This window comes from Podarcis cretensis (assembly GCF_951804945.1).
Source record: "Podarcis cretensis genome assembly, chromosome: 11".
NCBI classification, from domain to species: domain Eukaryota; kingdom Metazoa; phylum Chordata; class Lepidosauria; order Squamata; family Lacertidae; genus Podarcis; species Podarcis cretensis.
The window spans coordinates 45439162-45466603 of record NC_137180.1 but is presented as its reverse complement, the minus strand read 5'-3'; the positions used below and the strand labels follow the sequence as shown (position 1 = coordinate 45466603).

Below are 27442 nucleotides of genomic sequence, written 5' to 3'. Positions count from 1 at the left end.
CCAAAATGCATTCATCCCACTTGCCAAGCAGGCAACCCCTACGATTCTTACATCAGAGCAATCTATTCCAAGTACCACTTCAACAAAACACATCTCCAGAGTCATGACATTCGAGTTCACAGTTCCAGAGAGGTGGCTGTGTTGGCTGTTGCAGCAAAATCAACCAAGAGACTTGTGGCAACTTAATGACTTGACAGATATTCTTATGGCACTGGCTTTTGTTGAACATACTTAATCAGATGCCATGATCTTGAGTTTTGGGTACGCATATAAACGGTCGGCGGTGGGAGACTGTAAACTGTGAGGTCAGAAGGAAAACCAGAAGTACAGGTGACATATTTTAAAATTTTATAATTAACAGTGGACATTCACTGGTGACCATGGACTTCCAGTGTTAATGAGAAGCATGGAAAAAAGCCACCATGAAGCAGCTCCCATCGCACTAAACATAAACAGTCATGGCTATGGAGGGAGAATTGAATCCTTTCCTCCCCTGCTGTGGTTTTAAGGAAAATCCCTCACCTGAAGAGGGGGAAAATCTCCTATTGGCGAGTGCCTCCTGCATAGGTGGGTGGGAAATGGAAAGAGGCAGGATGTCCACACTGGCAACATCTGTTTAGAGCTTCTCCACATATGACAGAGTCACCTACTGACCTGCCAACACACTAGCAATATGGATATGGTCCCTTCTGCATCCCTAACAAGTGCACTGTTTCTTAATGACACCAACATCACTGTGCAATACAAATGCTTGTTGTTGCTATTGTTGTATGAAGGCATTAGGATAGTCAGGTCCGGTTACCAGAACCTTCTCCTTCTAGTTCCCAAAGCACTTTGTGTTTCTCCTCTGGAAGCTGCCCTCTGCCATGGTGAAAATCTACATCACCTCCATCCCGTCCCAACTTCTCCACCTTCCACATATAAACCTCAGAAAATGTGGTCCTCCCTGAGGCTATTTAAGACCTGTGTGTCTTGAGGGAAGGTGGAAGGCAAGATGTCCAGGTCACTAAGCCTGTACCACCAGTCAGCTTGAGAAGACTCTTTTGCTCTGCATTTTATATTATTTATATGTTTTAGAAATGGCAGAAAGACAGAACGAACAAATGAATAAAATGAGGAATTTTCTGCTGTTGCCTTTGGAGGTGCAATTTTTTATCAAAACCACCACAGGGGAAGAAATGGTTGAACTATAATTATAGCTGGTATTTTTTAGCATAAGCAATGTATATTAATATAATGTTCTGGGCACACCTATGCAGAGGCACATTTAGAAATCTAAGGTTGTGGGCATCACAAAATACCCATTTTGGGGGGGGCTGACAAAGTTCAGAACCATCACAACACCCCCCCCCCAAAAAAAACACACACCTTCAAATCCAAATAAAATATTGCAGGAGGTACAGACAACAACCTCCCCCCAACAAAAACTTTTAAAATAAAATTGGGGTGGACAGAGAAGCTGGCAGGTGCCACAGGGGTGTCTAAATTAGAATTCATCTTCTGTTAGCATATACTTCTTGAAAACTATCTATTGGTAACCTTGGGAATGGCACAAATGACACTCAATAATTTTTGTCTTTAATTTGCTATGCTACGTCTAGCACGAGACCTCTAGGAATTAGCACTGAACACACGATGAATTTCAAAATTGAGTTCCAGCCTCCAGGGAAAACAGGTCCAGGGAAAAGATGGCTGAAAGGCTTTAGACAATTAACAAGTTGTCTGCTGTACATTTAATTCACACACACACCCAAACACATGCACAAATGAAACTGGGTTAAGCATTTCTCTCAAAAGGTTTGGTGGTGCCAATATGTATCCTTAAACCTCTAAATGGATTGGAAAGCAAATACCTGAAGGAGTCCCTGTATTTGGGTTTTTCTCCAGGTTCCATTGCCTAGCACAGCCTTTCTCTACTGTGGGTTTTTAGATGTTCTTTCACTACAACTCCCATCATCCCTAGCCATCCCTAGAGAGATTATGGGAGTTGTAGTTCAAGAACATTGGGGGGGGGCAAGGTTGAGAAAGGCTGGGTCCAGGCCTCTTTGAATGGTGCTTCAAACTCCCCACTGACCACCCCCCTCACTGGTCCCGCTATGTATGCTGGAATGTGTCCTTAATTAATCAAATTTGTCGTAATTGTTTAACCAGTTCTACTGTTGATTGGTTTTAGCTGCCTTACTCTGCTAAAACTGTATGTTTCTCATGGTGTGTTTGATGATGATGATGATGATGATGATGATGATGAACCACCCTTTATAAAAAGATCCTAAGGTGCTGTACAACATTAAGAACACATTTTATAGAACACAATAATAAAAACATAATAAAAAGCGTAATAACAGACAGTATAATAATAAAATAATCATAGTAACAGTCCCCCACCCCTCTCCCACAGCTTTAACAGGACATAGAATTATTTAATGACTGAAGGTCTGGGTACAGAAGAATGTTTTTGCCTGGTGCCTAAAGACATTTAATGATGTTGCCAGGCACATCTCTCTGGGGAGAGAATTCCACAGTTCAGGAGCCACCACAGAAAAGGCCCATTCCCACACACACACCCAAACCTCTTAGGGGGTGGGGACATAGAGAAGAGCTTCCTGCAGCCAATCGGAATCTGCGTCTTGGTTTCCAAACGTTTTGGAAGTTGAACGGACTTCTGGGATGGATTCTGTTCAACTTCTGAGGCACAACTGTATTTTTATTAAGAACGGGAGAAGGAGGAGGTGGTGGTGGAAGAGTAAACCCAAGCTGTGAACCTGAGTTTTCCGGGGCAGTGTAACCCCATCCAGCATGGGATGGATCCCTATAACCCAATCTGCCTTTTAACTGACCATGAGCAGTTCTGTCTTGTCTCAGTTGAGCTTCACCCTTATCCAGTCCATTACTGACACCGGTTTAGCACCAAAACACCCTCTGATTTAGACAGCCTTCAACTGGAGATACTATGGGTCAAACCTGCATATGAAGCATATTTCTCTAAACAGCATGTGGGACTGCAGAGGCTGGAAGGAACTGGTTGTTTTCATCAAATAACCCTTAGCCAGTGATTTTATAAATAAATAAATCAAGGAGGAGTATATATATGTTGGTGGTCTGCTAACCGTTACCTCTGAAGGGACTCATCACATAGAGCTACAAAACTGCTTTCCAAGCCCAAACAAGCAGCAAAGGGGACTAGAAAAAGCCCTGTGTGCACAAATTAGCAACAGTAGTATTTTTCACCCACTACTGAAAAGTCGACAGAGGGGCAGGCTCAGTGGTAACGTATGCAATTGCTGTGTTGCACTTTCTGTGTCAACGCTTCAATGTGTGTCAGCAAACTAACAGAGAACTGGTGTTTGCAGCATCAAAACACGATGCATAAGCAACACAGGACCTGTAGAAGAAGACTTTTTTGTAGTTTCAAATGAAACATGGGTTGCTATGCCTGTTATTCACCGTGGATGTGTTCAGAAAAGATAGTTGCAACAGCCCTGGCTACCAGCTCCCCAGGCAAATGATGCCTCTGGGGCAGGCCAGGGGTGCTTCCCAGGCCCCTGTGGGGTAATGTGAGGAGGCACCTCTCTATGGGGCAGGGGATGCATCAGCTACTGCCCAGAGGACTCCCAAGGACAGGGTAGAGGAGAAAAGGCTGAGGGAACATTCCACAAGGGACAGTGTTTGAAAAAGGGTGCCAGCCCTGCAGGCAAGGAGTGATATAACTGGGCTCCTGAGCCCCACAGGGGTGCTGCAGAAAGAACGTAGTTGGTCAAGGGAGCCGTGGACTCAAAAAAGTTGAAAACCTCTGCTCTAAAGCATCAAGGAGACCTCTGTATCACTGCTGTTGCCAGTAGTATGGAGGAAGAATTTCTTCAGCATGCTTTTTGCAGCAATAGACCAACCCGATCTAAAGCTCCCAAACTTGCTTGAAGATGGGGACACAGCTCTCATTGCACATTTAGCCAGATTTGCAATACACACACACAAAAGCATGGAAACACACACACACACACACTACTTTTAAATTGCATTCCGAATGCATATTCTACATGCATATTTTTCATAAAATATGTGTACAGAATCTGTACAATTTAAATGCAGACCTTGTTTATTATTTATTTATGAGGGTCTTTCTAAACCGCCAACTCATTTAAAAAAACCATGTTGGTGTACAATAAAAACATTAAAACATCATAATAATCATAAAATATGGAACATATGACCAATGCGGAATCAAATTAATTCTCTGAAAACTCTTGGCAGCACAGAACTGTTTTCAGCGGGTTACAAAATATCAAAACCATAGGTGTCTGTCTGATTTGTAGCCAGTGATAAGTAGGAAACGGGCTACAGCTCAGTGGTAGAGCATGTGTTTTGAGTGCAGAAGGTTCAATCCTTAGTGTTTCCAGTTAAAGGTATAGGGAAGAGGACCACTCTCTCTGAGCCCCTGCTGGTCAACACAGAAAAGATTAGCTGAGCTCAGGCTTCCCCAGCCTGTTGCCCTCCAGATATTTTTGACTTCTACTCCTATCAGTCCCAACCAACTTGCTGGAAGAAAAACACCTGGAACACAACAGGAAAGCAGGGCTAGATGGACAAATAATCTGCCCAAGGATAAGGCAGCTTCCTATACAGTGGTACCTCGGGTTAAGTACTTAATTCGTTCCGGAGGTCCGTTCTTAACCTGAAGCACCACTTTAGCTAATGGGCCTCCTGCTGCTGCCGCGCAATTTCTGTTCTCAACCTGAAGCAAAGTTCTTAACCTGAAGCACTATTTCTGGGTTAGTGGAGTCTGTGACCTCAAGCGTATGTAACCTGAGGTACCACTGTATTGCTAAGTTTCAAGGCTAAAGCAACTGAGAGCTCCTTTTCAATTTCAGCATTTGCCTGCCCATTAAATATAAAATCAATATTGATCAGATTGCTTGTTTGTTTGTTTTTTAGTTTTAAAAAAACAAAATCTCACATCATGACATTATACGGGCATCCTCAAAATTTGGCTTTAGTTCTCTCTCATACCTTCCTCATCTCTTTCTGAAACAAACTTGGCCTGCCCACAGATACTCCAGCCATCTCTGTTTTCCTCCTCTGTCCTACCCCACAAACATACAATGCTGTCATTTCTCACCAACACCCTCCTGAGCAGATTTGGGACACTATCTATCTAGCTTTGATAAGTACCAGTCTGAGCTGCTCCCGTTCTCAGGAATCCCTTCTTCCCCCTTAAGGAGACATGCACCATCCTCATGAACAGTTATTCTCCCTCTCTTCCTGTGTTTGCCTGTCTCTTAGGTTAGGATATTGGACTTTCACTGAAATACAAAGTAAGCTCAAAGCACAAAAAGATCCATGTCTGACGGTAGATTCCTGTCATAGGCAATTTTTGGGTATGAGGAGGAGGCTGCTGTAGATAAGGCATTTCTTTTTTTATTCAGGTTGTTCTTTTTTCACCCAACTTCCAGGATATGACATTTGCTGCAAACTCTGAAATACCCACCACAAATCTCAAAAGCAACCTCAGCTGCTCATCCGTATGTTCCTGGCAAGGTCATTTACAGTATATAGATTTATCCAAGCTAGAAAGCTCAATATTCTGGAAGAATAAGGAGTTAGAGGTTTGGGGAACATGCACTTGAATGTTCCCAAACGCACACATAATTTAGTTTCAGATGTGCATGTAAAAGGTAAAGGTAAAGGGACCCCTGACCATTAGGTCCAGTCGTGACTGACTTTTGGGTTGCGTCACTCATCTCGCTTTATTGCCCAAGGGAGCTGGTGTTTGTCCGCAGACAGCTTCCGGGTCATGTGGCCAGCATGACTAAGCCACTTCTGGCGAACCAGAGCAGCACATAGAAACACCGTTTACCTTCCCGCCGGAGCGGTACCTATTTATCTACTTGCACTTTGACATGCTTTCGAACTGCTAGGTTGGCAGGAGCTGGGACTGAGCAATGGGAGCTCACCCCATCGTGTGGATTCGAATGGCCGACCTTCTGATCAGCAAGTCCTAGGCTCTGTGGTTTAACCTACAGCGCCACCCGCGTCCCTCAGATGTGCATATAGAGAGCCACAAATATTCCCCATCCTCCCTTAGACCTACATACATATCAATGCCCCATTCCAGTAAATACAATCTGCATACAGAAAGAGGGTTCTGCAACTAAATCCGCTGTACTCGCTTTTCCAAGGAAACCTACTGTGTCCTTGGAGGACTAAGTCCAGAAACATGTTTCACAATCCACATTTCTGTGCATAAAAATATAAGGGCCATTCATACAGAATGTGTAATATAGGAAAGATGCAATTCTCACATTTTACAATGTCGGGGAAAGATGGCGATCCAGCAGCACTGATACCTACCGTTTTTAAGATCCACATAGTTATTTTTATGACTAACTATTAGGTTAACCACTTAGGCTGCAGCCCTTTAGATAATTTTCCCTGCTATATTCCACTGAAATTAATGGGACTTCTGCAGGTGTAAATTGTCTGAAGGTCTCAGACTAATTTATAGCGTCATGGCCATTTTTAGTAGCGCAATATCAATCAATATAAGCTGGAAATGTTAACTGAAGGCAGACCTCACTCCTTGTTCTCTCCTTGGGGAGAAAGCGAGAAGGGCATGAGCAAGAGGGATTTTCTAAGTTAAAATTCGCTTTGCAGCGCATGCTGTTGTTGTGAGGCACAAGATAATCCCTGTCATTTCTGAAACTGAACAATAGTGCTTTTATGCTTTCTAATTATCGCTCTACGTGCATACTAATTGATGTAGTAGGAGACCAGGAATGTATTATTATTTCAGCAAGTAACAGTAATACAGGTGTATCAACATTGCTTTTCCAAAACATTTTGAGTAACTGTGAAGTCTCTGCGTATGTTGACAGCAGAACAAACCTCCTTGGAAGGTTTGGAAGGTTGGAAGGTCTTCTTTAAGGTTTTCAACCTGAGTCTGGGAAACCACCAATGAGGGATGCTGTGGCAGCCAGCATTTCCAACACTATGATTCTATTAGAAACCAACTACCATGAATGAAAAAGTATTTAAGAAGTCAAGGCCCAAATCCAGTTTACGCTCACACAAGTGCATACACTTGCCCAAAGTAATTATTTAAACTTGCCCAAAGTAATTATTTAAACTTGGAGTTAGCTTTTGACCAGCTAACTCCAATGTCATATCACAATGCAGTTTGGAAACCTAAATCTAAAGAACTCTTGGACAGACAACACTTCTTTGAGCCTTGGTTAATAAGAGTTATTGCACCAGGCAGTGTCACATAAGGAACGCAACATTTTGAAATTATTAATGAGGACTGTGCGAGGACCAGTGGCGTAGCGTGGGTTGTCAGCACCCGGGGCAAGGCAAGTAATTTGCGCCCCCTAACCCGTGGATTTGCCCTAACCCCAGATGTTGCGCCCGGTGCGGCCGGGCCCCCCTGCACCCCCCACGCTACGCCACTGGCGAGGACAAAGGAAAACCATTCTCACAAAGCATTTCTAAATTTTATTTATTTACTTATTTAGAAGATGCACAGACTGCATCAAAGAGCTAAGTGGTGCACAAAAATAACTGTAGATAAAACACAGATACAATCCACACAACAATTAAAAAAAGAAAATATGCATAATTAAAAACACAGATAAAATTGGTAAGACTCTTCAAACAAATAAGGATAACTATTAATCAATGTGCATGAGTTTAAGCCAGAAAAGTATTCCTTTTACGCCATAAATAAACTGATTCTTATAAGGCTGATGGTTATAAAGGAGGAACCACAGCTTAGTGGGAAAGCACATGCCTGAGTAGAATGCGTCCTTAAATTCTGTTAATGCTTCTTGCCCGCCTGGATGGAAGATGGAGGATGTGTGCAGAAAACAGCCTGCACTACGAAGGTAAAATGCGCCCCTCAGAAGGTGCCCAAAGAGAATGTGCAGCTCAAGCTGCAAAAAGGTTGACATTCCTGGTTTAAGACATGCAAACCTGTGTGCTGACTATTTTGCTTTTCAGTCAAGTTGAGAATGGCTGGGGAAACCCAGCCAGATGGGCAGGGTATAAATACTAAAACTACTACTACTGTTATTATTATTATTATTACAGTGGTACCTCTGGTTACGTACTTAATTCGTTCTGGAGGTCTGCTCTTAACCTGAAACTGTTCTTAACCTGAAGCACCACTTTAGCTAATGGGGCCTCCTGCTGCCGCTGCGCCGCCGGAGCACAATTTCTGTTCTCATCCTGAAGCAAAGTTCTTAACCCGAGGTACTATTTCTGGGTTAATGGAGTATGTAACCTGAAGCGTATGTAACCTGAAGCACATGTAACCCAAGGTACCGCTGTATTATTATTATTTATTGTTATTGTTGTTGTTGTTGTTGTTGTTGTTGTTGTATTAAGGTCTAGTTGCCTAAATGAATATCCTTTAAACATATGAATGGAACCCACCAATGGTCAGCTTCTGGATGCATCTCCAACTTTCTGGCGGCAACAGAAGCAAAACCAGATTAACCACTCGTCTGAAACCAAAATACTTGCACAGGTAGAAGTAGAAATAATAATAACGAGATGTCGGTATTCATAACTTGGTAGAATCATTGTGGTTACCAATACAATGTACCAGTGAGTAGTGTCACACACAAAAATCACAGGGTTTCTACCAAGGGAGCCTTTGTGCAAGAGAAAACGGAGATACACAGCTCCAGCAGCACAACTGGATTGTGAAAAAATACGTGGAACCATTCAGAGAAAAGATCTGTCAGGCCACTTACATAATCATTTCTTAATTGGACGTTAATTCCCTGTAGAATGGCACGTTCTCTTTGGATTTACTTTGCAAACAAATAAATAGAATCAATTTATTCACTCTGCCATAGGGTGTGTGCACATACAGGGTGAGTCTTTTAAAAGAGGCCCCGTGGAACATGTGTACTCTGTACCCAGGGGGCCTCTTTTAAAGGACTCACCCTGTATATGTGTGCATACATATACATGCACGTGGGTGTCTATTTCAGGCATCCGAAACCCACCTAAGCTCATGCTACAAACATTGTTAGGCTTTAAGGCGCCCCAGGAGACTCTTGATATTTCCTTTGAGCAGACTACCAGGGGACAAAGAAAGTGGCCTTTGATGGTGCAGCTTATATAACACCTGCAAAATCTTGTTCCATCAGAACGCAAAGCAGTGACGGAGCACAGGAGCCCTGCAGCAAAATAGGCAAAGCAAAGTTGCTACAAATCAAAGCACAAGAAGAACTACAACACCAACAAGGGGGGAAAACATTATGTATACCACATAAAAGAGCTTAAGGATTAAGTGGTTTATAAATCTTTTTAAAAGTCACCAGGATGCCAAGAGAAAAACAGTAATCCAGCAGCGGCCACTACATTATTCATTGATCTTTGCACAATAAACTGCTTTGAAGGGTTTTTTTCTTTTACAATCAAGAAGTGTATACATTTTATGAAACAACCAAACTAATATTACTACTGCTACACACAGGAAATATAGGACCACAGCCTACATATAACCAAAATGCATATAATTGCAGGTGACTATTTTCTAGGTATTTTGGACTAGACAACATTTTTTTTCATTTCAGTACCACCAATTCCTATAAAATATGTATGTTATACATACATTTACTGTACTCCTGTAGCCAAGAAAGCCTGAAACATTTCCTTAGAGTACACTGTTAAATACAGTGGTACCTCGGGTTAAGTACTTAATTCGTTCCGGAGGTCCGTTCTTAACCTGAAACTGTTCTTAACCTGAAGCACCACTTTAGCTAATGGGGCCTCCTGCTGCTGCCGCGCCACCAGAGCACAATTTCTGTTCTCATCCTGAAGCAAAGTTCTTAACCCGATGTACTATTTCTGGGTTAGCGGAGTCTGTAACCTGAAGCGTATGTAACCCGAGGTACCACTGTATATTGTCACTTTGTGCTATGTAAATTATTTTGGTTTTCTCTTACTATTTTGTGGTTCCACTCTCCCCCCAATTGCTAATAATTTAGCAAGTGGAAACTTGCTGGAAATGGGGTGGGGTGGGGTAGGGGCTACAGAAGGAACATTTGTTCCTCTACTCAACTCCATTCTCACAGCACTGCCTCCCTCTCCTGCAAACAGCCCCCTGTGAATTGTCACACATGAAGCCAAACACCCCGCACTGCACAGGCACACCTCCTACTGTCTCCCACAAAAAGGAACCCTCACATATAGGTCCTATTTTCTATGTTTCTTCCGCATCCACATCCTCATCCTACTCATGGCTCCTTCTTCTTCTTCCTCATCCCATTTGCCAGCACAGAGAGCGATAGCCAGGAGCAGACGAATTAAATACCAGTTTGCTTGCTCTGTGGTCAGGATGCTCAGCCCTAAGATGATGAGTTGATGCTTGGATTGAGCTGGTAAATGAAGTAGCATGAGCTTTCCACCAGCCCCTCGCTTAACCATCTGCTTCAGGAGCAGGATCACTTCTAACACATGCAGCAGGGGATGTTATGCTGATGTAAACAAATGAAGCAGACTTGCATGCCTGGTCACCAGCTCAACGCAAGCCTCTGCTGCTCAGGGCTCAGATGGAGGGAGTACTCAGCTGTTTCAGGCTCTGGGGAGAGCAGTGGAACATAGGAAGCTGCCTTCTACATCTAGCTAGGTATACTGGACTCTCACTGCAACAGCTCTCCAGGATTTTATTTTTTAAAAAGGGGGGGGGGGACATTCCCAGCCCGATCTGGAATCTTCTGCATGCAAAACAGTTGCTTCCCCAACCTGATTTAGAAGCCAGCTCTGGAAAGCATTGGCCATGGATTAGCACTGATGAAGGTGTTTAACATTAACCATGGTTCAGGCTGACCAATGAAGTGTTGCAAGATTTGCATCTGAGAGGGAATAAATGCATGGCACACTCCAGGTCTTTCTTAAATTGTCTTGGTTTCAATGGGACTCAGTGCTTCTTATACAGTTATGTTTCACTGAGATATGTGGCACATAGGTTTGCTCCTGTAGGTGCAATTTGTTGGGTTGCGCCCACCAATTAAGAGGACCAGAACAAGATGGAATGGGTGGTTTCATTCAAGAGTTACTAACGGAGCGTCCAGGAGAAATACCCCATTATAGAGCAAATCTGTATTAACAGCAAAATGAGTTGCAAGGTTTTATGAATCAGTATTCATCAAATTTCAGGGGGGAAACAGTGAAGATGCCCAAACATCATTATGGCATCTGTAGTCTCCACCATCTGGAGGTGCATGCCTGCAGATCATTGGATCTTGACTGTTTTCACACACTAACAACACATTGTGTAGAATGCTACCTATGACATTTTATCTGTACAATCAGAAGAAAATTCAGTAACCAAATAACCAAGTACTGAAAAATATGAATTTTGAGCTGTCTTACCCCATAATGGCAACTAGACATTCTCTTTTGGCAACTGTAATCCTGGTTTAGGGAGCCATTTGATGCCTAGTTCATATATCTGAGTTTCTAACACTGAATAATGAAACCAAATGATACGATGGAAGTCTGTGGCTATGGAAGGCAACAAAAAGTCTGTGCTATATCGTCTCCTCCCAGGTAACATCTGAGGACACAAGTCATGCATCTCTCCCATGAGGATCTGCGCAAGTCCATGTACACATTTAGCTTAGGGAAGATATGCGTGTTACCACTTCACACCCTTGCCTGGAAACATGGAAAGAGGAAGCATAAATTAGCCACGCATCCTCCTTTCTGCAAGCCCAGTAAATGTCCAAAGATATGTGAAGATCACATTCTATTCTTGCAATATATCCTTTCTCATGTGCATGAATAATACCAGTGCCTATTAGGTGTAGGAACATCTTTCTTAGGAAGCCACATTCCCAATTTTAAATGCACAAGTAGGCCACTTCAAGAAACCCATGGAAATTTCCACCCTTCACAGACAGACATATTGTTGCCCTCATCCAGATACAACCTTGCTCTCTCACCATTCATCTCTCAGACTCAACACTATGCATTTCCTAAGAAGCCCTATTAAACCCATACACAGGTCCCTTCAACCTTCTAGCGCGGGCAATGACATCCCAGCAAGATGGAGCTTCAGGTGGATCAAAACCAGGTTGGCAGGAAAGCTGGAAGAGGACAGACAGGGGAAGTAGATTGATCTGGAACTGATTTTATTCAGCACAGTATGTATCATCAGCACAACTCATTTCATTTCTATCAAAATTCATTTAGTTCATAAACATAGCATCCAGGTTGATTTACATTCTATAGTAAGTGTAAAAATTTAATCTGGCGATTATGCATGAAGGTAACTTTGCTAGTATGAAGAATAAGACTAGCCATCCAAACACAGTTGCTTCGTGCCCACATGAGACACAAGAACTGCCAATGGAACTACATACCAAAAGGTTCATTCACAAATACAAAAATGGTTCTCAAAAATGCTCCATAGTGTTGGGTCTGCAAGATGGACCCAGGTTCCTGACAGTGGTCAGTTCTGAAGTGTTAAGCAGGTTAAGGACAATGCCAAACTTCTTGTTTCTCTGTGTGTTGCCATTCATTCATTTTCTTGAATAGTTCATTGTCGCCAGCCCAGAGCAGATCCCAAATAATTGCAAGGGCAGAACTATTTCATACTCTAGTTCCTTTTTGTGCACATGCAAAATACATGGTGCCACCATCAAGATATACGTGTGGTGACATAAAGTCTATACCCTGGTTTTTGACACCTGACCCACCCTATTCAATTGACTGTAAATTGTTCAAATTTAATTTAATCTTGTATTTTTATGCTGTTGGAGCTCACTTTGGAACCTTTTAAGGATGGGAAGCGAAGTGAAGGGGAGAAATTCAGCAGCAACAACCACCACACAGATGTGCTGGCTTGATCAGGAAAATGACAGGGTACTGATTCTATTTTCATGACAGTAAACGCTGATCATTTTAGCATACACATACATAGCATTCACAACCGACAACACTACACACACACACTTTAAAAATAGTGTACCAGAATTAAAACGGTAGTTCAGCCCTAAGAATCTCTTCACATAATTGCTCACTTCCATTTTTTCAGTGAGGCTCCCAGAGGTAAGGCAGCTCATTGGAATAATACTTGGTGGCCATTTGTCTCTGTCCACAATCACCAGGACGTACTGATTTCCTTCATTTCTTAAACATGCCAATACACTATGTATCCATTGTTTCTGCAAAGCACAGGCCATAAATAAGCTTTCCCCTCAAATTTGCTTGTTTTTCTTTTTCTTTTATTATGTGTTTTGTATTCTCATTGTGTATTTTTCTGTTGTGAAGCACCCTGGGATGATGATGATAATAACAATAATATGTAAGGACAGCTGAACTGACTAGTATATATTAAAATGCCAGCACTATCATAGATTAGTAGAGACAGGCACTGAATTACCACCAACTGGTAAAGCTCAAGGACTGTTTACTAGACACCACTTTCTCACATCACCTCCACAAATTCATATATATATATATATTTACCACGAGATGCTTGGTCCTATAGAGGAGCATTTTTTCACAGCATCCGTAAGCAACTCAATATTTATTACAAATACATTTTACATGAAAGGATTCCAAAGCAAACAATCCCTTAGTATGTTAAGATGCCATGGTGCTCTGAGTATACACAATGTTTGCATGGAAATTCATGACCTAAACATATGACACCTTGCAATTAGTAAACAATATGCAAAGGTTAATTGTATTAGCATCTTGTGTAAAACTATACACATTTGAATAAAGCGATACAACAATCTTCGGAGATGCATTTTTCTATTAAATTGTGTGTAGCTATCCTTCTTCAGATTTAAATGGCCTTCATGCCCATCTCATTCTACGCTTCCTGCAATCTATCTCACGCAAGGCACAACTGATTCTTTTTCATCTACCTGACAGATCTCATGAATATGAAGACTGTTCCAAGCCAACTATGAATGGTATGTCTCAGAAGGTCAATGAAACTTAACACTGCTTTCTCCCTTATGACATTGTCTTTTACACACATGAGAAGGGAAAACTACATCTGCTACAGGATATATGGGAGCAGACATGATGTATACTCTGGAAATGACAAGGACACAGATTCCAAGGTTAAAGCTGGGATTTCCAGATGCATTATTATTCAATACCCTGGATAGCTCCCAGTTAAGGATGGTGCATAAATTCTACTAGTTAATGCTATTTCTCCCCACATGTGTCCCTCCAGCACATAATAGTATAGCTCAAGGAGATACCGCGTTCTGGATGACTTTCAAGCACCAGGTAAATTAATAAGGACAAACCCCACTCTGGCCAAAAATCATTAAGCAAAATCCCAGTTGCCCTCAATCCATGTAATCCGTTTTTTCAGGTTCCTGCTTTTTTATCAAGCTAATAGCACAGCCTTTCCAAAAGTATCTGGGAAGAGAGCTAAAAATGTGCAGTTGTCAGACAAAAAAGCTTTCACACGCATATCAGACTGAGCGACAATAACAAGCAGTGCAAATTTTAACTAAGAGCCTGAATCTTACATGTTCGTGTTTTTAAACTTCCCATGGATATACCATGACTCAAGACGTAAAAGCTTTCATTTTAAGGGCAACACACACACAGAGAGAGAGAGAGAGAGAGGGAGAGAGAGCATCCTATTTCTCTCTGTCTTCTGTCTTTCTGATTTGCTCACATTCTTGTCTTTTTCTGACATAAAGCACTGATAGACTGAGGCATGAAGGAACCAAAGTTTTAATGAAAGAACCTAAAGCCTTGTGAATGTATTATTCCCTGAATATAGAAAGGGTAGATGGAGATTGTGCCAGATGACCCTGCCCCCTTGACACAACTTTAGTCCACACAATGGACAGAATAGCCACATAGAGACTTAAACATGTAGGCCCCATTCGCAAAAATCATGCATACACCATTCAGAGACAATAAATGCAACACGTTGGGTGTGCCAAGGAGGCAGAGCCAGTTGGCAAGATTACAATCTTCTCCCCTGCCCCAACGATGTATAGAGAAGAACATCTGCACAGGACATTAGTCAAGGTCAGCTGCACTGTTCCCGTAGCCAGCACCATACAAGGATTTTTAAAATGAAGCAAAGGGTGTTTATTCTCCTGGGACAGCTTGATAGGGAATAAGTCACCATGACTTTGGATATTTAAAATAGAAAGGTACGTATTTTAGATGTTTGCAGTTTCTGGGTTTGAGTGAAAACGGTATTCCTCAATTTTAGTTTATCATGCCCCAGTTTCCATGCAGTTCTTCCAAGATAGCCAAAACGATTAGCTTTTCCTTTGCAGATGAAAAAATTATACTCCCTAAATTAGGGACCAGGGGGAGAGAATCAAGCCACATTTCACATGCTTGACTTGCCAAAGTTATATATTTTTTTTCCTGTGCAAAGCTCCATTTTACTGGAATGCCAAAAAGTGACCCATGAAACTTGCAGCATCCTGGGAAGGGAGGGCTCCCTTATATCTTCCACCTGGAAAAGGGATGTGAGAGTTGTCTTTAAGTGCAAATGGAAAATAATCTAACCTCCATCTCTGAAGGTCTGTGACATGTCACCTGGGCAAGACTGGAAGTTGGGCAGTAAGTAGCATTTGTGTTTCTTCTATCTAGACGAGAGTTTGGTGGAAACAAGTTGGGGGTGAGTTATTTCATTGTGTTCAGTACAGCCGATGGAAAGAAAGTCTAGTCTAGGAGTGAGGAACCTCCAGTCCTCTAGCCATTGTTGGACTCCAGCGCCAATCAGCCACACCCAGAATGGCCGATAGTCGCCCAACAACTTCTGGAAGGCCACTGGCTCACTGTCCTTCCAAAAACGGAGGGTTGTGGGACCCTGAGGTTCCAAGAACTTGGAGAAAGTCTAAGGTTACAATCTTGCGCACAGCACACCTAAGCGGAGTGGAACTTACTTCTGAGCAATGCTACCAATGAAACAAGAAGCCAACCTGGGCTTCTATGCATATGTGTGAGCACTTTCAAAGCTCTGTGGGCAGAGCCTCTTCGATGCTCCCCATTCCAGCACTTGGCATGTTCTTTCTCTGAACGCCAACTAAGACTTTGCAAAGGGGGCGGGCAGAGGAAATAGGTTGGAGGGGATCGAGCTCAGAAAAATTGTCATTCTTCAGAACTCTGAGCTTCTGTTGAGGTGGGCTGAGTGGAGACAGAGAGAGGAGGAGATAGGAATATTTATTTCTTCCAGAGGGTTCAACTTCGGCTACCCACTTCAGGGACTAGGATCAAAATTGGGCACCAGAGCATCACAGACACTCAAAATGCCCAAACTGCACAAGCAGATCTTTGGGGAGGCAGAGCTGACACATGCCCCGGTTTTTGCGCGCGCGCGCGCACCGTGACCAACAGAAAAATCGATTCCCCGACCCACCCCAGAAAATAACCCCAGACGACCCCTCTCGCCCCTCACCTGAAATCGCTGTAGGGGTGGATGATCCAGAAGCCTGCAGTTTTAACCCTTTCCTGCTCCTTCTCCACCGCCTTCTGGCTGCCGAACATGCGGAGGGAGAATTTGTTGACCCCGGGCTGCAGCATGGAGGTGAACTGGCGCTGCATGAAGCCGTATTGGCGCCCGGCGGCGTCGGCATCGTCGAAGCCCACCGCCGGCTCCTCTCCGCCGCCGCCGCCGCCGCTTCCGCCGTCCACTTTGAAGCACACCGAGTTGCCATGGTCCTTGAGGCTGCCGCCGCCGCCGCCGGCTCCCGGGCTGCCCAGCGCCTTGTCCGCCGCCGCCTTGCCCTGGAAGCAGGCGTTGGCGCTGGGGCTGCCGTCGTCGCGGCTGCCGGGCGACGAGCCGGGCTTGCTGCCCTCCATGCCTCTGCCCAGCGAGCGGCCGGGAGGCGGAGGAAGGGAGGTGGCGCGGGAGAGCGAGCGAGCGAGGGAGGGAGGCAGCGCCGGCCAGGCGAGCCGGCTCCGTCTTGCAGCGGCGGCGGCTGCGACTGCTGCCCGCCCTTCAGCGGCTCCTCAGCCCCTTCTGGCGCGCCTCGCGTGGCAAGGGGACCGACGGGAGAGGGGAGGAGGGCCGAGCCAGAGGCAGCGGGCGGGCGGGCGGGCGGCAGGCTCCCTTCGAGCGCCCTCTGCCGACCGCAGCGGCGCGCCTGGGCCCGCTTCCCTTCGCTTGACATTGAGCGACCCGGACGAGCCCGGGAGGAGGGAGGGAAGGAGGGAGGGAGGAGGGAGCGCGCCGTTAGGCAGCTGGCCTGAGCCAGCGTTTCCTCCCCTTACATCGCCGCTACCCAAAGAAAGGGACCAGGGCTCCCAAGCTGGCTTCGCTTGCACAGATTTGCCGTCCACGATCGCTCCTCGGTCCCGGTGCCTTTAGCACGAAGGACGGCTTCCGAGGTTGTGCAGGCGTGGAGATGCAACCCAGCTGGGGGTTTCGCCTTGCAGACGGGGCGTCCGCCCGGTGCCGTTTGTAGCAACCGGGCGCCCTCCCCCCGGAACGAGCTGTTCATTGAGCATTTCACTCCCCCGGTTTGTCCGCAGCGAGGGACGTTAGACGACGTTGGCGCGCTGATGAGCACTCGCCTGCTTGGGATGAGGTTAGATGAGGTCGCATCAAGCGTCGCGCATACACAGCCAGTTCCCAGCAAGCGTTCCTGTCCCCTATCGCAAAAAGCCGGATCTTTCCGGGGAAGTGGGGTTCATTTATGAGTTTATTTATAACAAGTGCTTAAGTATCGCCCCTCTCATAAAATAGCAGGGTGATGTTTCGCAACATGAACGCACACATGCCCACAAAACACATTCAGTGCAGGACATAGGAACAAACACAGGAAGTTGTCTTATACTGAGTTAGACCTCCCGTCTATTTTCCCGTCTAACATCCCTGCACTCCCAATCTGTTCTGCTGTTTCATGTACAGCACATACATAGAGAAGCTGCAGTTGCCCATATCTTCCCAGCACATGAGGCACATTCAACCAGCCATCACTGCAGCATCTCACAGTGGCTCTTGTTGTGTGAATGAGCCATCACAGATATCTGGAGAGGTGTCACCCAAAAGATGAAGAAGACATCTACTCTGTTTCTCTGAAGGCAGAATGGTAGAAATTGCAAGCAAGTGGAATCCTGCTGAGCATTAGGAGAAGGATCCTAATAGTAGGGTCTGTTTGACAGTAGAACAGTTTGCAAACTTGTGACCCACCAAGGTAAACACAGCCCATCAGCTATGTTTTGTCAGCTGCCAGATGTTTGGCAAAATGCTGCCTCTGTTTCTATAATCCAAGTCAAGCAGAAAAGGCAGGCAGCTAGGGTGAGCCTCCTACCCAGACGTTAATACCTGCTGGATGAAGAGATCCTGTGGTTTGTGCCATGTTTTGCTTGCTTGAAATGAATGGGCCAGTTTTGCTAACCTAATTCTTTGTGGCTCTGGCATAAGGAGGAAAGAAAAATGAGGGATACTTCATCAGACCAATTACTCATCCAAGCCTGTCCACCCGTAGATGCTCCAGGAGTTTTTAGCTCTACAGTATTAATAAATAACCAGGGCTATTGACTGTTTGGCTCCGAAGCGCCCTCTCCGATTGCATGGAGCCCAGAGAGCCCCGTGGTTTTCCACGGATCTGAGGGCAATGAAACAATCGTTGAGACGGCTAGAGCGCGGTGGCGGATAACTCATTCCGAATCTGATCGGACACAGGTTAGAGCTCAACGTCGAGCCTACCAAGTGGCGATAGCGACGGCGAAGAAGAATTTCTTCACCGCCTCTATTGCATCTGCAGAAAACAGCAGCAGGAGACTTTTTCAGGTGGTTCACAATTTAGCGGAACCACCTGTAACATCGGGGCCCAGTACGGGCCACATGATCTCCTGCAATGATTTCGCAAAGTTTTTTGCACATAAAATCGCTCAGATTCGGGAAGAAGTAGACTCCACCGTGGGAGCAGGGCCAGGGCGGGAGAGTGCTAGAGTCCTGTCTAGTCAAGTTGTGTGGGATCAATTCCAATCTGTTACCTCCGAGGATGTGGACAGGCTGCTTGGACGAGTGAAACCAACCACCTGTCTCCTGGATCCTTGCCCATCCTGGCTTATAAAAGCTAGCCGGGAAGGACACTACAAAGCCATAGAACTGTAGACTTGGCACACCAAGGATCATCTAGTCCAACCTGCTGCAATGTGGGAACCTTGCTCACAGCCATCCCTGGTGGGGCTTGAACCACCAGTCTTCTGGTTAACAGCCAGATGCACTGACCCAGTGTACTTTGTCCATACCACTGTGCCCAGTGGTGCTGCTCTGTGTGGAGGATTTTCCTTCATCTGAACCACCTCAGTGTCATTACTTAGTGCAAAGAATGGCTTAAGGTACAGGGATGAGCTGCATTTCTAAGCCAAAGTGGTCCACTGGCTAAGGCTGGAGGTCCATATCATAACCTTAGCCTACTTACTACAAGTCTGGCCATGTTAACTGGCTGTAACTGAGGATCTGCCCATCACTCCTTATCTCTAAAATGGAAAGAAAGGGGTTGCGGGATACCAAGAGCAGTGCACTTCACAAAGGCTCGTTACTGGTCTATTTATTTATAGTCTGCTTTACTTCACAATATACACCTGCCCTTCAATAGAAAGATTTCCAGATCTAGTGTGTTGATTAATGAGATAGGTTTAATAAATAATAAAGCAAGACAGTTTGGGTCCCTTAGAATGAACTGACGCCCAAACACTTAATCTAGGTCATATTTATATTTTGTGAACTTAAACCAGAAAGCTTGCTTTATGTTGAAAACTTGCACACCGCTTTTCATTTATACATTGATAAATCTCAGAGTGATCACAATATACATAAAACCCTTAAAATCAATAAATAACAACGATGAAACACTTCCAGATAGTCACATTGTTTCAGCAACGGCAGCAGACAGTGGTGGGCCATGTGGGTAGCTCAATGTCAATAGACAGAAAATGCCAAGGTACACAGAAAGGTCATCAACTGTCTGCAAAAACACACACAAAAAAAACCTATCTGGTGTCTTATTCCTAAAGATTTGAACATGCAGCATAGGCCAGACAAATGTGACAGTGCTGTTTTGCTATATTCCCAGTGAGTGCATTGCAATTGCCATAGTTGTTGGTCAATTGCCTGGCTATTCAGATGGTTTATGTCATCCACACAGTCCCTGTAGATATATATTTTAAAAGCTCAATCTTCCAGTTTGAAAGCCAGAAATAAAGTTCTAACAAGCTGCAGAGCGTGACCAAGGCAACAGTCCAAAGCTACGTGGAATTATGAACAACAACTTTTGACTTTCTTGTTAAGTATTGTCTTGGGAAGATGCTCTCCTTACTATAGAACATGGGAACCTGAGAAGCATCTTGCTGAATCAAGCCAAAGGCATCTTCTTGTCACATTGGCCAACCAGATGCCTATGGGAAGCCCAAAAGCAGGAAGCAAGCACAGCAGCGCAAGGATACTTTAGATAGAAATGCATGCACAAAAGAGGAAGGAATTTTATGGATTGCTCATTTCCCAGCAGAGCATTTCCAAGGTCATCCAGATCTTCTCTCCCGACTTCTAATTTTCAGAATAAAGCTGGTGATGTACAATAACACTAGACAGAGAAATCGGGTGAAAAGAGTATACTTTTTTTGCCCACCGTCCTTGTCTCTTCTTCACACCAACACTCACAGATTCCCTGCCTTGTCAAGAGCTGAAGCCAGTGTCAGATGCAAGGGACGTGAACAAGTTGTCACAACTTTTTCTTTGCTTAAGAATATAACATCAGCTGCTGACAGATCATACAGGCTTATAATAAGGCACAAAACACATGGAACGAGATAATGACCTTGAAATATTGGAATAGTCTATAGACAGTCTGGCTTGGGGGTTCTTCCACATGGCAATTTATCATGAACTCAGTGCTGCTCAGGCATGCAATTTTTTGCAGAGTCCACACACAACTTCGTCTGGATTTACCATGGCAGTGTGGGGCCCTTTTCAGAATGAGGACCATGCTATCTTATGGGCACCCTTCTGGGGGTCAAAGGGCAAGGTGGGTGGGGCCAGAGGCAAAAGTGGGCGGTGCAATGGAAATGGCTTTGTATGGTACATTCAAGCCACACAAAAAGGGGAAAGATCTGGTCTGCTAAAGCATCTTGGATAATGATTAATAAGGTTAGGCAACCTTGTCCCCACATTTTATGCTGCAAAGGGATGGTAATTTTAAACTCTGCTAACTAGACATTCAACTCACACAAGTGAGTAAGAGGAAGGATAAATAATAAACGATACCCTATCCTACCCTCCAGATCCACACAAGAAAACTGAGTCCTGGGCCTGAGATTACCCTTGATTTGCTATTTCCACATGGCTTTTGCTTCAAGTTGATGTGTGATTTGGAGTTGGGCAGCATGGAAGCACTAGCCTGCAGAATCACATAATGTGCCATGACAGGCATCCAAACAGATCCAATCAGTCTTTTGACCACTGGACTATGGAAAATCTCTTCCTAGTACAAATGTGTTGGGTCTCTCTCTCTCTCAGATCAGAACGGTTCACTGAGCTATGAAGTGACCCTGCTGGTGGAAAAGGAGCATGATAAGAATGCAACTGCATGGGTCACCTGCCATGGAATGACGTCTCCATAAAATATAAGTCACCGTAGAAAATCGCAGCACCCTCCCAGAAGGTTTTCCACCTTACTGTCAAAATTCCAAATCTGTCAAAGGCTGGATGACTGGAGTGTTTGCTTCAAAACAGGAATTGAATTACTGCTTAATCATGTCTGGCTCACAACTGAAAATTACCTAGCTCAAAATATGCAAATATATTTTGAGATGAGCTCTCTTGAAAACGGTCATCTTTCTTGCACTGTAAATCAACAATATGTATCACTCAAAGGCACCAAAAGCAGGAAAGACATCATAGATTCATGTTGTTGTTGTTTAGTCATTTAGTCATGTCCGACTCTTCATGACCCCATGGACCAAAGCACGCCAGGCACCCCTGTCTTCCACTGCCTCCCGCAGTTTGGTCAAACTCATGTTCATAGCTTCGAGAACACTGTCCAACCATCTCGTTCTCTGTTGTCCCCTTCTCCTTGTGCCCTCCATCTTTCCCAACATCAGGGTCTTTTCCAGGGAGTCTTCTCTTCTCATGAGGTGGCCAAAGTATTGGAGTCTCAGCTTCAGGATCTGTCCTTCCAGTGAGCACTCAGGGCTGATTTCCTTCAGAATGGATAGGTTTGATCTTCTTGCAGTCCATGGGACTCTCAAGAGTCTCCTCCAGCACCATAATTCAAAAGCATCAATTCTTCAGCGATCAGCTTTCTTTATGGTCCAGCTCTCACTTCCATACTTCACTACTGGGAAAACCATGGCTTTGTAAAACTGGAAGGGGCCCTGTGGGTCAGCTAGTCCATGCAGGAATCTCAAGGTCTGTCCTCAGAAATTCATGCCCTGGGATGCCTTCCTGTAGTCACTACCAATGCTGGCACCCAGGAGGCAAAAAAGAGGCCAAAAGTCTATATTTCATAGGTCTTTCCCATTTTATCTGACTGTAATTTATTTCCCTTTTCATTCCTGGCTACTATTGCCTGTCTGAACATTCCCTCCTGCAACCTCCCAGCCGCAGATGGTTTTTCATTTTCCTTTGGTGTGCTGCACACTGAAATACATTCTTCAAGGTGATTCATAGCGCCAAAGTGAGACGGGAACAAGCCAAGAATGCACTTTCCAGGATGACAAAACATTAATTTGGTTGTAGGTCTAATGACTTGGTATGATTGAGCCACATTTCTTGTAAGTTGGAATGGAAATGCCATCCCTATCATTTTTTAAAAAAATATTTATTAATTAATTAAATTTGTATACAGCCAATGACAGGGCACGTCAGAACATAAATATACAAAATGAGAACACAAAATATATGCAATAAAACAAAAACAAAAAATCATCATGCCTCCTTGTCTATGGGCAATTATGGCATAATCTGCTGCTTGGCAGAACTGTGTGGCGCTATGGGGACATCATCAGCTTCCTTGGCTCTTAGTCATGTTGTATGTGTCTTAAAATGCTGTCTCACCACATTCTAGGACTACAGAGACCCTCAGGTGATACAGCCCAGAACCACTGGCATACACAAGCTTGGGACCCACTGTGATGCTGCAGATGAAAGGAGCTCATATCATTGCCTGGTAAGACCATTGCAACCAACAGTTGGAACCCTATGAGCCTTGCCATGGCCTGATGATTATCATCTTGTGGTCACATGGAGGTGGGCTTTCTCATGAAGAGCACTAGTGTTTTGGAATGCACTCCCTGATGAAATATGTGCGGCCCCAACTGTATTGGTATTCCGCGGGCTTTAATTGCTGTGTGGTATCAATGGGGTAGTTTATGGTGCATGTTACTTATGGATATTTTAAAGTCTGTGTAATAGGATATACATAAATACATGAATAAATAAGCAATCTGTGGAACTATGAAGGCTTGTTGATGTTTGTCCAGTCCCCTCCAGCTTCCTCCAGCCTCGGCCCAGTATACCTGAAGGAGCGTCTCCACCCCCATTGTTCTGCCCGGACACTGAGGTCCAGCTCCGAGGGCCTTCTGGCAGTTCCCTCCTTGCGGGAAGTGAGGTTACAGGGAACCAGGCAGAGGGCCTTCTTGGTAGTGGCACCTGCCCTATGGAATGCCCTCCCATCAGATGTCAAGGAAATAAACAACTATCTGGCTTTTAGAAGACATCTGAAGGCAGCCCTGTTTAGGGAAGTTTTTAATGTTTGGTGTTTTATTGTGTTTTTAATATTCTGTTGGGAGCCACCCAGAGTGGCTGGGGAAACCCAACCAGATGGGCGGGGTAGTAATAATAAGTTGTTGTTGTTGTTGTTGTTGTTCCTTTCCCTGGTCTGCAAAAGGAGGGAGCGAACTCTTTTCATTCCATCCAGGTCTCTTCCATTTCAGTCCTGCAGATCAGTGAGAGAGCATTTAGCTTCATTATTGCCATCCATTGCCATCTCATTTGCCTCCAGTTCTTTCTGCACAGAGCGAGTCCCTGCCATGGGTAGTTGGTCATTGGTAGACATCAGGTTCTGAAGCAGAGACTGAATGGCCACTTGCCAAGGATGCTGTAACAGTAAATTTTCTGCATAGGGAAACACTTAAGACTAGATTACCTTTGGGATCCTTTCCAGGGGAAGCAGAAGAAGGACAGGTGTTCAAAGGGCAAGAGATAAAACAAAAATATTCCATTGATCTTGCTCCATTTCTCTAGCATAGGATGCTATTTCAGTTATAGTTGCAGGGAACTCTGCTTGTGACAGAACTGTTAAAGCTGGCAACGTAGGATTGGGCTGTAATGAAAGGACGGATATTTCATTTTTAATATGCCGCTCTATTGCTGTTTATTGCTTCTATTGTGTGTCTGTAAGCGGTTTTTCAGAGGCGCTCCATAAAATAGATTTGCTTCCTGCACAATCTCAGTATAAATTATGCTTCTTCCAAACAGTTGGACTGGGACTCCTGAACAGCTGGTGAGTTTTACAAAAACTGAAAGAGACAGGGCCATGGCTTCTGGAAGATTTATTGCCCTTGCTTCCCTCCTGCTGTAGAATGGATGGGTGGTAGAGATCATGCTGGGGGGTTTTATTGCCCAGGTAGCATTTTTTGTAGATGTCACTGGGGAGAAGGTTGGTTCTCAGTGTTAGAAATATAAAATCCCATAAGCCAAAATATAAAATATCTGAATAGCAAACATTATGAAAATCACAACTTAGGTATAATAGCGTGCCTATTTAATGTATCACTTATAGTGTAACAATAACACCTTAAGAAAGACTCTTAAGTTCCCTGGCAAAGTGTCCAAGACTGGAGGAGACTTAAGGGAGTTGCAGTCCCCAAAATCTGGAAGGTGCAATGATGGAGAAGACTGTGTGGGACTCTTCAGGTTGTTTCATTAAGGAGTCATATTCTGCAAGCTTGTAGCACCAAGATGCTTTTCCTCCTGTTTACTCTAAATCCCCTTCTTGACACTTTAACCCATTGGTTCAGATCCTGTTCTGAGGAGTGGTTTAGCAATCAATCCCTCTCCCCTGTGAACTCTGAGAATTGTAGTTCTGTCACAGAAATACAATTCTCAACACTCACAACAAACTACAGTTCCCAGAATTCTTTGGGTGGCAGTTATGCTTGTTGAAATTGGTATGATTTTTTTTAAGGCATAGTACACCTGAGGCCTTAATCTTTTTCCCCCCGCAATTTTTAAAATTGATTTTCAACATTTATCACAAAAATAACATTACAAAACACAGATCAAAGAAAAACACACCACACTACAACAAACTAAATACACACAAAAATGGATATATCTTCAAATATCCAACTCTCATCACATTGATAACTGACTTCCTCAAGTCCCCTCTAACTGAATTTCATTATATCTCCTGTATAACAGTTCTCCAAGTTCATATTTCTAATAAAATTAACTCCTTTCATTTACTAGCCTCTTCTCCTTTATTGGTATTCTAATCCTTAATATTTATTACCACATATTCTTATTCTACCCATAGGCCTATTTGTTACTTCCAAGAATTTTCTATTTATCTCTGAGGCCTTAATCTTATATCTTTGCTGTTCTTATTACGAAGCTGATTTGCATACATCTGCTTCCCAATATTTTATCCCTGCTCTGAGACCTACTATAGTGAAGAGTAGACTATGACAATACCTAATAAATAGATGGGGAGGAAAACCTTTAGGGATAAGAACACTCTTCATCCCCATTTCAAAAAAGGGGGTCCACTGAGGGCATAGCATACTCAGTGGCTGCAGAATGCTGACAGAAAACTGTTGGGGGGGGGGCATCAAACTGGTAGGGAAGGGAAGGGAAGGGAAGGGAAGGGAAGGGAAGGAAATAGAGTGACGAGAATCTTGCCACAACATTTTGTTGCAGGCACTTGTATCACTTGATATCTCCTCCTCCCTCTTATACTTACTTATATTCTGTCTTCTTTCCAGAACCAGGACTCAATATAGCTTACAAAATTAAAACAAATGGATGAATCGCAGAAAGCTAAAACAACAAAAACAAAACAAAACGTAATTTTTAAAAAACACATCTAATAAAACACAAATAGTAAAAAATGGCAAAGCACTATTAAAAGCCCTTTGCTTAAAAATATTCAGCTCCCCAAAGTCCATCAGAATAAAACAGTCACAAAGAAGGCCTTCTCTTAGTTGATTAGCCATTACTTGGCGACTTGCAATTGAATACATGGTTGAATAGTTTAAAAACATTGTGTTGATGATGATGTGTGAGGATATGAGCCTTTTTCTTGCTGCGGCATTTGAACTGTGATGACTCATTTCCACATGCAAGTAGTGACTTGCTCCTGCAGTCATCAAGTGATGTGCATTTATATGTGAAGCAGCCCTAACTTCTTCACGTGGGATGTGACAAGTGCTATCTCAGCAGGTGATACCTAAAAGAGGTGTGCATTCAGTTAAGAATAAATGACTAAATTGAATCAAATGGGTTCAATGAATATATCTTCATTCTGAACTGTTTCCATGGAATTATGAATGAGCATGCTTTTCATGATTCCATTCATACCCATGTACCATTGAGGAGTGGGAGGGGCCTCAAGAGCAGCAGGAGCTAACATTGGCAGCCTCTCCTGGCAATCAACATTTCCCCCAATGTGAATTAAAGAGGCATTGTGGAAGTGTGTGTGTGTGTGTGTGTGTGTGTGTGTGTGTGTGTGTGTGTGGAAGAGGGAAAGAAGCTACCAGGAGTGCCTGCCAAGTCAGCTTTCCAGCTGCCGCTACAGCAGTCTTCAGAAAAAAGAAAAAAGAAAAATGGAACAAGAATCAAAGGGGGGAGGGAATCTAAGGAAAACAAAATGAATTGGAGAAATGAAGCATCTAATGAATGAATGATGAAACAAATGCAATTTCTACGAGGGAATAATGAACATGATGGCTTAAAACCTACATAAATGGCATTACAAAATGGGGGAGGAATGAAATTGCACACCCTAAGCCTAAGCTGGATACCCAGACATATTGAATGCCCGACTGGCCTCCAGATCCCAGCAAAGGTGCAGGGACGTAATGCTCTCCCCCCTTCCCTCAATCATTGACCTCTCTGCATGAAATATTCTCCCAGTTTTCTGGACAGCAGCAGGATGGTATAGAGGGGAGCTTGGTAGGAGATAGAAGGAAGCCGGCCTTCTGATATACCCCTGCATGAGACCCTTGTTGTTTAGTCGTGTCCGACACTTTGTGACCCCATGGACCAGAGCACGCCAGGCACTCCTGTCTTCCACTGCCTCCCACAGTTTGGTCAAACTCATGCTGGTAGCTTCGAGAACACTGTCCAACCATCTCGTTCTCTGTTGTCCCCTTCTCCTTGTGCCCTCCATCTTTTCCAACATCAGGGTCTTTTCCAGGAAGTCTTCTCTTCTCATGAGGTGGCCAAAGTATTGGAGCCTCAGCTTCAGGATCTGTCCTT

General features: G+C 44.0%; 1 protein-coding gene across 1 annotated transcript in view; it reads right to left on the bottom strand.

Annotated features, from left to right (window-relative positions):
• Positions 1-16922, bottom strand: part of HCN1 (hyperpolarization activated cyclic nucleotide gated potassium channel 1) — a 190020-nt gene extending 173098 nt beyond the window's left edge. Inside the window, exon 1 of the mRNA XM_079994786.1 lies at positions 16409-16922. Coding sequence (XP_079850912.1) covers positions 16409-16812 — 404 coding nt within the window. The 5' untranslated portion in view covers positions 16813-16922. The remainder of the gene's footprint in view (positions 1-16408) is intronic.
• Between the last annotated feature and the right edge of the window lie 10520 nt (positions 16923-27442).